At 45.0% G+C, this 11,990-nt stretch overlaps 1 protein-coding gene across 1 annotated transcript in view; it reads left to right on the top strand.

Moving 5' to 3' along the window:
* The first annotated feature begins 2,226 nt into the window (after positions 1-2,226).
* The window catches only part of C3H7orf31 (chromosome 3 C7orf31 homolog), a 35,606-nt gene continuing 25,842 nt past the window's right edge, over positions 2,227-11,990 (top strand). The window contains exons 1-3 of the mRNA XM_036182714.1: positions 2,227-2,590; positions 3,362-3,519; positions 10,122-10,298. Coding sequence (XP_036038607.1) covers positions 3,386-3,519; positions 10,122-10,298 — 311 coding nt within the window. The 5' untranslated portion in view covers positions 2,227-2,590; positions 3,362-3,385. The remainder of the gene's footprint in view (positions 2,591-3,361; positions 3,520-10,121; positions 10,299-11,990) is intronic.

Below are 11,990 nucleotides of genomic sequence, written 5' to 3'. Positions count from 1 at the left end.
AAAGTACTAGAAGGCTGGTGTTAGGATGTCAGTGTGCAATGACCCCCAACAGGCCATGTTTCTGAATGTTTGATCCTCAGATGGGGGCACTGTTTGGGGACATTCTGTAACCTTTGGGACATGGGGCCTAGCTGGTAAATGCAGACCATCGAGGGCAGGCCTTGCAGGTTGATAACTCAGCCCTGTGCTGGGTCCTGTTCTTTGCTTGCTGATCCAACTGGAGATGTGAACAAGCTGCCCACAAGCTCTCACCACCTCCAACAGAACATCCGGCCACTGTCTTCCCCTGGAGGAAGCGTTCCTCTGAAACCAGCAGGCATTTTGTTACAGCAATGGCGAAGTGTAATCTAGATGGGGACACAGAATGAGCTGGTCAGACAGGGAGTTACATGGGAGGTCCTACACAGAGGAGCTGCAAAATGCCAAAAGATTAGGACGGCCTTCCATCAGAAACTGAAAAATCAAAGCGATGGGGACCTGTCAAAGCCACCTTTCCTTCGCCAGCAGGGTCTAGTCTTCAGGCTCAGGGGTGGTCACACAGTACTGTTCTATTGTTGCGAAGAGACACCGTGACCAAGGCAGCTTAAGAAAGAAAGCATTTGGGGATTTAGCTCAGTGGTAGAGCGCTTGCCTAGCAAGTGCAAGGCCCTGGGTTCGACCCTCAGCTCAAAAAAAAAAAAAAAAAAAGCATTTAATTGGGGGTTTGCTTATAGTTTCTGAAGAATTCATTCTTGCCTCATTTTTCGTTCCTGTTACCCAAATGGCACCTTTCTGCGTCTAGTTTCTTTCAGGTTGTTCTTCAATGGCACAAACTCAGAAACCAAAGTCTGGCTGGCATCTTTATTCTGACCCCCCCCCACACACACACACACACTTCTCTTTCTTTGCACAGGGTCACATTAATGTAGTCCAGGTCAGCTTCAACGTCACTGAAGCTGAGGATGACCTTGAACTTTCTGAGACTCATGGTCCATCTTCTAAGTGCCGGGATTACAGGAGTGCACCACCTCTCCAGTTTTGTTTGTTTTAGTTTCTGTCAAGGTTGCAGCCAGAACTGAGGAAATGCGGGAGGGACCATGCCTTTGGGACAGACAGATAAACTGTTTCCACACTCCACAATCCCATTTGTCCCAAGGTCAGGGAAAGATGAGCTTGTAGAATCCCACGGACCCCACCTTGGAGCTCAGCAGCGCTGGAAATAAAAATAAATTCAAAAGACTAGTGAAAACAAAGGACTTTTTAATACTCAGTTCTGCAAAAAGTAATGCCGGCATTGAGAAAAGCCAAACACGGCTGGCGTACTAATTTGAAGCAAGACGGGACGCTTTTTAAATTCCTCTAATGTCGAGAAATTCCATCCACTCTTCCATCGGCCAGAACTTGCCCCCTCCCCAAACTCCCCATCCTGTTGGTTTAGGACAAGAGCTTTATCCATAGCTTGGGCCTTGAGACTGGCTGCCCCATTCTCTGATGTAGCGCTCAGCAGGCTACCAGGAGCTCTCCAACTCTTCTTCAGCTGTGAGACAGGCTGGGGGCGCCGCCAGCTAGGAGAGGGGTACTTAGCGCCTCGGGCTTCTCTGTCACTCTGACGAACTTAAAGCGCACCTCATACTGCAAATGGACTAATGCAATGTTTCTTACACCAAGACCTCCCGGCTCTCCTCCCCCAGGGCCAGAGCTTTTGCTCAGCTCAGACCTTGAGAAAGCATACTCAGCACTAGCCCAGGGTCCAGGAAGGAAAGGAGGATTGCCAGGCAGGCGCCACCAGAGGGCGCCTCGAGTCAGCCTAAGGCCCGGCGAGAGGGAGACGGGGCGGGGTGGGGCGGGGCCTAGGGCCGGGTTGGTACCCGTAGGAGGCGGGAGATGGGAGAGGGAGGGCCTTGGAAGCAGAGGAGGGGTTGAGGATGAGGCCTGAAGGAGGCAAGGCCCAGGGGCGGTGGCGAGACAGGCGTGTAGGGAGGGACCTGGCTGAAGCCCGAAAAGGGCGATGGATGCGCCAGGGCCGTGTCGGCACCAGAGGGTGCGAGGCTCCAGCCCTAGCAGAGAGGGCGGGGCTGGGGCGGGGCCTGAGGCTGGGGCGGGACCTGATGTGGGCGTGGCCTGAGGCTTAGGGGCAGGGCCTGAGGCTGGGGGCGGGGCCTGAGACTTGAAGGCTTGGACCCCGGGGCGGAGGGTGGGGTCGAGGGCGGAAAAGCCCTTGTGCCTCCTTCTCCCTGGCCGCAAAGCCCTCTCGCCGCACTTCCGGCCCCGCTCCCAACCCTTGGTGGCCCGGGATCTCCTGAGGGTCTTCCTACACAACCTGAGTGAGCTTCCCGCCGCTCATCGGCCTGCGCTCCGGGCCCGCCACCGGGTGCCCCACCCTCAGGATGTGTTACCTAAGTGCGCGGTCACCGTCGCCGTCACAGGCAGCCCCAACCCCACCCCCGGCCAGCTCGCGTCCCTCCGGCCTTCCTCCCCCGCACCTGCCCGCACGCTCCCGGGGCCCGCAGGTGCGGAAGACCGCGAAATCTCACGCCCCGCGGAGACCCGCCAGCTCCCGTGACAAGAAGGGGAGGCGCGGTCGGGCGGAGCTCCCGGGCAGATGTGCCAGGTGCGTGCGACCCCTGGTGGCAGTGGGCGGGCGCGACGGCCCTGCGGTCTCCGGGTCCTCCCACCAGAGGGCGTCTCTCCAGTGCTGTGGGGAACCCAGTGTCCCCAGCTGGGGCCAGAGGTGCCTGACCACCTAGTTTAGCTGTCTAAAGATCCGAATACCTTTAGAGCAGTGGTTCTCAGCCTTCTTAATGCTGCGCGCGCGACCCTTTAACACAGCCCCTCCTGTTGTGGTGACCCCTGACCATAACACAGTTTTGCTGCTGTTATGAATCATAATGTAAACATCTGTTTTCTGATGGTCTTAGGTGACCCCTGTGAAAGGGTTGTTCAACCCCAACAGGTTTAGAACTGCTGCTTGAGAGGAAGGCTCTTGGCCTGTTAATGAGTCAGTCTCCCTGCTTCTTGAAGCCAGCTGATTGTTCTTGAATAGTGCTAAATTGGAGGCAAGACGTGATCGCAGGAGGGGGCTTGTTCGTTACAGGTTCTCCATGAGTTCGTTTCAACTTCTCAGATTTGCTTCAGCTGAAGCGGTTCCCACAGAAGTTTACTTTTATTACAGAAGTTGCTGCTTATTACAGGTTTGACAGGGTCCACAGACCCTCACAGGCAGTTAAGAAAGTAGCCTCTGACTTTTGTGCATGGATGAGCTGAATTCTGGCAGCAGAAAATGTTTCCTTTCCTACCTAAGGCAAAGTCATTGTAACACTAACCAACACAGTTTCCAAAACCAGATGCGCCTTCATCTTTCATTTATCTATTTACTCTCCAGGCTGCCTGCATTTAGGCAAGAAGCATGGAGGTAATTCATGGGAGGGCCTACTGTTGCAGGGAGCTTGAAGGAGCTGACATCCTGTCAAACACCTTTTACTCAAATCAAGTGCACACCCCGTTCGAAACAGCTACTCGCCCAACTGCTTCAGAAGATAGGTAAAAGAAAAATTAGAAAAATGAAAAAAAAAAAAGGTTTCATGATGTTAGTGACTTTCTCTATCACACACACAAACACTTCAGCTCTCCCATGACTAAACTTTGCGTGGTTAATCTGTTAACGCTGGAAAAGAACATTGGTGTATCCCGTAAAAAAAAAAAAAAAAAAGACATCAAATTCTACTACATTCTAGAAGTGTGTGTGTGTGTGTGTGTGTGTGTGTGTGTGTGTGTGTGTGTTTTGTGGGGATTGAACCCAGACCTTGTGCCTGCTGGGCAAACACTGCACCACCAAGCTACACCTCCAGCTCTGTTCTAGAACTCTAGAATGGCCCCGTCTTTGGCTTGGAGATCCATCTGTTTACTGTGGTATCCACTAATAGTGCATTTACCAACACCCCTGCCCAGAAATACTCCCAGAGTCTGTTGCTGTCACTGTTCCTGTGTAAGCCCTGCCCCGGATGTGTGGATGTAACGCTTTCACTGTTCCTAACAGCCATGTCTGTGAGCCCTGTTACCCTCTGTGATGTATAGGGCACAGACAAATACTTTGCCGAAATCTCTGCCTCGGCTTCTTTCTGCTTGATGTCCTCAAACCGTTTTGAGAGGACTAAGTTTGTTTTTAAGTTCCTTGTATAGTTGTGTTCTTTTTTGTGTGTTTCTAACTTCACTTGACCAAGTCCCAGAAAGTACTCTGTAAGAGGACAGGTGATCACTCCGCTGCTGAAGTGCTGACCACACAAGCATGAAGATGAGTTTGATCCCCAGCATCTACATAAAAAGCCATGTGTGGCAGTGTGAACCTGTTACCCCAGTGCTGATGAGGCAGAGACAGGGGGGTCCCTAAGGCTCAATAACCAGACAGTCTAGTAAGACCAGTAAGCACCAGGTTCAGTGAGAAATCCTGTCTCAACAGTAAAGTGGAGAGTGATCGAAGAAGGCAGTTAAGGTCGCTTTCTGGCCTCACACATCTGTATAGCAACACATACACAAACATTTTTTAAAAATTAATTTTAGGAAACTAAACAGGAAGCCACCTTACCTCAGTTTAAACACTTCCAGGGTGGTGCTAGGAAGACAGCTCAGCAGTTAAGAGCACTTGCTGCTCCTTCAGAGGACCTAAGTTTGGTTCTAAGAAGCCAGGTTTGGCTCCCATCTCTTCATCAGACTGCTCACAACCACCAGTAACTCTAGTTCCTGAAGATCCAGCGCCCTCTTCTGGCCTCCAAGGGCACATGCACACACATGGAGTGTATATACACACTCATAAAGCAATAAATAAGTTGTCAAAACAAAAACCTTCCGAAGTAGTTCATTGCTACATGCAGGCAGTCAATTCCACTTTTTGACTGCCCTTGCTTGCTGAATCATTTTCTTTGAGATGTTCCTAAGAACACTTTTTTCTTCCTTGTAACTTCTACCGGCTGGTGCTGGTCTTTAGTCTGAAAACATATAAAGTCTTAAGTCATTATTCCCAGGCCAGGAGCCCTTCAGGGTTTAAAGTGTCCTCAGTCTCCCTTAGGGTCTCTTTCTCAGCCCCAACGATAGTTCGATGGTTCTTCCAGACTCCGCTCTTACATCTAGACTCTTGTGGCTTGCTGTCTTGATCCGCCTTCATGGATCTATTTCAATTTACAAACATGCACTTTGCAAAAGAAAAACATTTGCGGGGAGGCAGGGAGGTACTGGAGAGATGTCTTGAGGTTAAGAGCATTTGCAGCTCTTACAGAAGACCCAGGTTCAGATACTGGCTCACAGCCTTCTGTATCTCTGGTTGCCTGGAGTCTGCTGCCCCATTCTGACCTCTTCAAATACCAGGCACACACGTGGTGCACATACATGCAGGCAGATGTACTCTTATTTATAGTAAATATGTAAATAAATGTTTGACATTATCAGTGTTCTCTAAAGCACACACATTTGAGAAAATTAAGTGTCCATATGGTCAGCTATCCATAAAATATAAGAGACGATTTAAGCATTGTCTAGGAACGACCAACCTTGGCGTCTAACACTAAACCCTGCTTTCCCTTTTCTTTCATGTGAGCTTTTTTATTGTAGTCTCCAGACAGAAAGCCAGATGACCATGTGCACTTACAACCCTTCCTGTCAACTCCTTCCTAAGAAGCCCCAGGCAACTTAGAGAAGATGTTCTTTCCCTCGAGGTTCTGAGATGCTCTGGAAAGTGTCACCAGGACAACAGCAGCATCTCCACTCTGTCATACCTGAAGCTTTCTTCCAAACAAAATTCTGGGTCCATGGCTCTCAACTCAAACGCAAAGCAAAACAATAGGAAGCAGGAAGCCCCCACATTCCAGGGAATCACTCTTCCTGATGGTAAAGATGAGTCAATGTCCTTGACATCTACTTGCTTTCAGAAGCTTAGTTTTCTAAGCAGAGATAGGCATACCCTTGTCAAGTGGGACAGATTGAGTCAATGTGGCAATTTTAATGACAGTACACAAATACTTCCTTACACCAGCCTACTTTATTCTTCTCATGGTGGGCAAGGCAGTCAGACAGAATACATTAAAATCACCTAAGGATGATCATATCAGCTTATCCCTGTAATTCAAGCACTTAGGAGGCTAAGACAGAAGAACTATTCAACTAAGAACTATTGCTATGAGTTTCAGAACAGCCTGGGCTATATAGTTAGTTCCAAGCCAACCTGGGCTACCAAGTAAGAACCTGACTCAAAAAAAATCACCTGATAGCTTCATAAAACTATACATTTTCAGGCTTAGCTTGTACAAGTCTGGCACACTATGTTGGAGTAGGGGCAGAAGAGCCTGGGGGAGACTGGGTTAGCAGAAAGCACTGTAAGGAGTAAGAGAAGCAGAAATAGGGTTCCGGCTTACCCAGTGATCCAAGTACAAGATGATCTTTGTTTGTACTTCAACTACTTTATTCACTTATAGAACAATTATAGTAGCTGCTATTTTATAACAGTCTCGTTTGTTCTCCGTTGAGAATGTTAAGCCGGGCGGTGGTGGCACACCACCTTTAATCCCAGCACTCGGGGAGGCAGAGACAGGCGGATCTCTGTGAATTCGAGGCCAGCCTGGTCTACAGATTGAGTTCCAAGACAGGCTCCAAAGCTACACAGAGAAACCCTGTCTCGAAAAACCAGAAAGAGAGAGAGAGAGAGAGAGAGAGAGAGAGAGAGAGAGAGAGAGAGAATGTTAAGTAAATTAATAGACACTGTACTCTTTTGTATTTTTTTCCCATTGAAAGTTCAGAAACTAAGAACAGTTCAGTGGCAGAGTTCTTGCCAGCCTTTAAGAGGCTCTAGGTTCAATTTACAGTTTGTGTGCATGCGTATAGGCTTCCATTTTGCTTCTAGATTCACGTCATTGCTTTCTGATTCTTGAAACACACACACACACACACACACACACACACACACACACACACACACACACACACACAGAGAGAGAGAGAGAGAGAGAGAGAGAGAGAGAGAGAGAGAGAGAGAGAGAGAGAAGAGAGTTCTTAGTTCTCTTCCATCTTAAAAAAAAAATGAGAGATTTGTGTGAGCTTTCTTGTAACCACGCCTTCTAGTCATTACTAGTCAAATTGAGCCCTCTAATTTTGGGATTGATACTCAAGATTCTACAGTGATTTAATAGGTTTTGGTCCATCCATAACCTTCCCTAAAACAAAGTAAATAATTTTCTGTGGCTACAGATTGAAGCACCAATAATTTCATGATTATTCTCTTTGTTAAGTAAAAGTGTTCTATTTGAAAAAAATAATTTCATCCTAAAACCTCAACTTACATTTTAAGCAGTTCCTTCTATACAATTTTATGAGTATTAATACTACAGGAGGAGGGCTGAATAGACTTGAGTATTTAAAATAAAAAGAAACATGCTGAGTGTGGTAGTTCACACCTGTTAATCTCAGCATTGGGTAAACTAAGGCAGTTGAATTGTCAGGTTCCCCTCTAGCTGGGGCAGAGAGAAAGATTGCAAGGGGTTGAGAAGGTCAAGGGTGGTTTAGGCATTACCTCTCATTTTAATTTTTTTTTTTTTCAATTTGGTAGCTTTACTAGGTGCCGGTACACATGATTGATTAACATTTTTTTTTGGGGGGCTCATCTTCTGGGACAATGTAATTTACTGGGGTCAGATATTGAGAAATTGACTCATTTATTATTTAAATATAACTTTAGAAACTTAAAACTTAAAGCTTAGCTTGTCATTAATCACAAATGTTTAATTTTTTTTCACTTGTCATGTCTCCTAAACTATGTGTGTTGATCATAGTCAGAACTGGGAGACTGGGAGAGGGGGAAAGATCCGAAAGCTATTTGCCAGGACCCCAAAGCAACAGTCACCAAGCTTCCCTAAACTGGTCAATGCAGAGCTTAGGACATGTTCTCTTTAACGAGACAGAGAAAATATTTTGTGTTGTAAAGTTTCATCAGAAATACTCAATTCTGCTGTTATAGGGTGAAGGCAGCACAGACTAGTCATACATAAATGAAAGGCAATATTCCAGTAAAATACTGTTTGCAAAACAGGTAGTAGGTTGATGGCTTAGTAATAGTTTATCTAGCAATTTCATATGATATTCAGTTCCATCTGTAAGACAGTCTTGAGTGTTAGTTCTCCACTGTATTTAGGAGTTACTTGGGGAGGGGTCCTCGAAGGCATGGACTGCACTGACAGACAGAGAGACAGACGTGCCCAGCAGCTCCTGCCTCTCCGACTGTCTCCTTGACTCTGACTGCCTCCCCTCTACTCACAGGACAGTCCACAGGGCTCAGGAGCCCAGAGAGGATGGTTCTGCTTTCTCCCATACTTTACTTCTCACCATGGCCCTCTTTCACCATGCCCACAAATTCCTGACCTTTATACCAGCTCTAAAAATAGAGATGTAAAACCATTTTTATGGTCTATGCAGCCAACTAAGTTCTACTCAAGTCTTTACCAATCTCCCAAACATACCCAGATACCCAAGTTAGAATGGGGTGGCACTCTAAGCCTCTGACTTGGGACTTAGACTGTGTCTGTTTATCAGTACATGGACCTACAGAGAGAAGGCAATTCCTCAATTCCTCTGGTCATTACTTACTAAGTTCCCTCCAGAGGCTACACAGCGTTTGTTAACCTAGGGAACCTCACTGAACAGTGGGAAGCAAGTAATGCCTTGACAGTATTGGTACTATTCCTTTACATTTGTTCAGTCTCTTAAACAGATGATGCCAGGAAGATCCAAATACAAAGGAGCAAGTTTGACCCTTACCTCATACCATACATAAAATATACTCATAATGATTCAGAGGCATAGGTGTAAAAGCAAGAACTAAAACTCTAAGACTCATGGAGGGGAAAACAGAAGTAAACCTTTGATTTTGGAGTTGCAGTGTATTTATATGTGACATCCTAATCCAATCAACAAAAGTAAAAATAAATTGAGCTGCATCAAAATTAGAAACTTTGATATGTCTTTTTTAAAACTTTATTGATTTCAATTTATTTCTGTTTTCCTTCTTAAATTCACCCAAGCCTGTTTAAGTTGATGTTTTATTTTAATACTTTTTAAAAGACTTTTGAAACTTTGGTATTGCAAAAGATACTCTCAAGTAAGTGAGAAGAAAGTTTACAGACTGTGAGGGCATATTTGCATAGTGTAGCTGATGAGAGACTTACTTGTGTCTGGGACTTAAAAAGAACTTGTAACTAAGAAATAAAACAAATTAAAAAATACAAAATCAAATAGACATTTTCCAAAGAAATAACAAAAGGTGCTGCTGTCATTAAGAAAGTGCAAAACAAAAGTGCAGCGACATACTCCTTTATTTCCGTGGAAGTGGCTGCAATTCTTTTTCAAACACACACAACAAGTATTAAACCTTTATTCCATGCTTTTAGGAGTGGAAAATGAATCGTCTGCTATAGACTAGCCCAGAAGTTTCCCAACAAATTAAGTTCAAATTAACACACGATCCAGCCATGTATTTCATTCTTTGGTAGTGTTCCCTGGAAAATTAAATCAAGTACTCAAACAAAAATACTAATAGTATAAGAATATTAATGAAAGCCAAGTTTCTTATCAACTAATGAATGGTTATATCCATTGGTAGACTGTTATGCAGTCATTAGTGGGAATGAAGTCCTGGTTCATGGCACATCGTGCATCAACTTTGAAAGCATTGTGTTAAATCATAGACAGCAACACAAAGACTACAGAGTATATGGTTCTGTTTATATGAAGTGTCCAAACAGACAAGTCTATAAAGAAGGTGGGTGCTTGGGGTGAAGTAAATGTGGATTCCTTAGTAGAGGACTAGCCAGAGAACACAGGGCTTCTTTTGGAGGTCAGGAAATTATTATAAAATTGACTCTGGTGGCTGCTGTACACACTTGTGGGTCAACTAGAACTGTTGAATTCTATGGCATGTGAATTATATCTCGATGAAGCTGTTTTTACAAAATAAACACAAATTTGTGGGTGATAGCTAACCTCATCCCTTTAGCAGAATGTATCATAATCTTAGAATTCTGTATTCTGAAAAACATGACCTAAACTCTAATAAGTGAAAGGGATTTAAGGTACAGCTGAGCGTATCAGCAGTCTGTCATTTCCCACAGGTATCGGGAGCTGAGGGCATCAGTGCCACAATGCAGGCTGCCATGGGGCGCCGAAAGGGAGTATGGTGGCATTATCCCAGTTGCTCTTCCTGAAGAACACAGGCCTAAATGTGAGCCTCCCCGAGTCATGGGCAAAGGACACCAGCATTATGGATTTGGTGGAGAGATCTGGCCAAAGTAAGAGAAATTCCCAACGTTCATATGGTCCTCATGAACCATTTCTTGTTTTTAGTGTTAGTTCTTATTACGTATCTGCTTCTGGACTTGTTTTTTTTTTTTTTTTTTGAGCTGAGGATTGAACCCAGGGCCTTGTGCTTGCTAGGCACGTGCTCTACCACTGAGCTAAATCCCCAACCCACTTCTGGACTTCTTTGACTGTTTATGAAAAGACAGAAAAACTAATTCTGTGCTTCCCACTTGTGAAGTCAATGGTAAGTCTGTACGTCTTGTTTTATGTTGCTGCCATTTGAGATATTAAAGTTCTGTGATTAAAAATCATGATTAATTCCTCGCTTATCTAAAACCAAATGAGGGCTAGAGCCATGTCTCAGCAGTTAAGAGCACTGGCTGCTCTTCCAGAGGACCTGGGTTCAGTTCCCAGCACCCACAAGGCAGCTCACAACCATCTGTAACTCCAGTTCTGGGAGATCTGACTCCCTCTTCTGGACTACACAGGTACTATACATGCATGACATGTGACCTATGTGCAATCACATACAGCTATACACATAAAATAAAAATTAAAACTACTAAGTGTGATGAAAGATAGAACAAGTTAAAAATGTTCTTGCTTGAGCAAACAGCTCACCCCAATTTGTACAGATGTTCAGGTCTGCTACTGTTTTCTAGTTCGTTCTTAAGTATTTGAACCTGCAGGGCACTATTTCCAGGCTGATTGTTTCTTCCCGTGTGTGTCTGGGATGGGGTGCATGGAGGTCAGAGGAGAACCTTGAAAGTTGGTTCTCTTCTTCTACTATGCAACTGTGTGGGTTCCAGGAATTTGTCAGGCTTGGCAGCAGGCACCTTTACCCACTGAATAACTGGCCAGTCCATATTTTCAAGTAAAAAACTATAGTCATTTCTTCAGCAAGAATATTCAAAACACAAAAGTAAAGGAGCCTATGCCTGGTGGCAGGGCGTGTAATCCAAACTGCCTAAGAGGCCGAGGCAGGAGGATCAGAAATCCAAGGCCTGGGCAACTTGGTAAGAAAGACCCTGTTTCAAAACAGAACATAGGGTTGGGGATTTAGCTCAGTGGTAGAGCACTTGCCTAGCAAGCACAAGGCCCTGGGTTCAATCCTCAGCTAAAGAAAAAAAAAAGATTAAAAAAAAACAACAACAACATAAAAGAAAGAAAAAAAGGATTCAGGATATAGTTCAATGTTTAGTGGTGAAAAACATACCTAGCATGCACAAGGCCCTAGGTTTAAAAAAAGAAAAGAAAGAAAAGAAAGCAAGCAAGCAAGAAAGCAAGCAAGCAAGCAAGAAAGAAAGGAAGGCAGGCAGCAAATTAAATTAAATGCCTCATTATTTGCTAAATAATGGAATCCATAAAACCATGGTACAGATCCCACTTTCTTTCCTGCCTTATCTAACACTCCCAGTTGCCTGGTTTAACAGTCTAGGTAACTAGTTTCTTGCTATTCTAAAGCATGTAAAAGAAATAAATTAGGAAAGATAAGCCACAGCTAGGCAATGAAATGTTAATAACAGGGCCATGTGCAGCCAGTGACCTTCTCTAAGTATCAACAGATAACAAGGCCCAGCAGAGACCAAGTGGAAGATCCAGATATCAACACACATTACAGACAGTGAGGACCTCCAGTTGGAACACTGTTCACCAGACTTTCTTTAAGACTCCACTTGGAG

Source organism: Onychomys torridus, chromosome 3 (genome assembly GCF_903995425.1).
Source record: "Onychomys torridus chromosome 3, mOncTor1.1, whole genome shotgun sequence".
Lineage (NCBI taxonomy): Eukaryota > Metazoa > Chordata > Mammalia > Rodentia > Cricetidae > Onychomys > Onychomys torridus.
The sequence above is the reverse complement of the archived record's forward strand: the minus strand, read 5'-3'. Positions and strand labels throughout refer to the sequence as shown.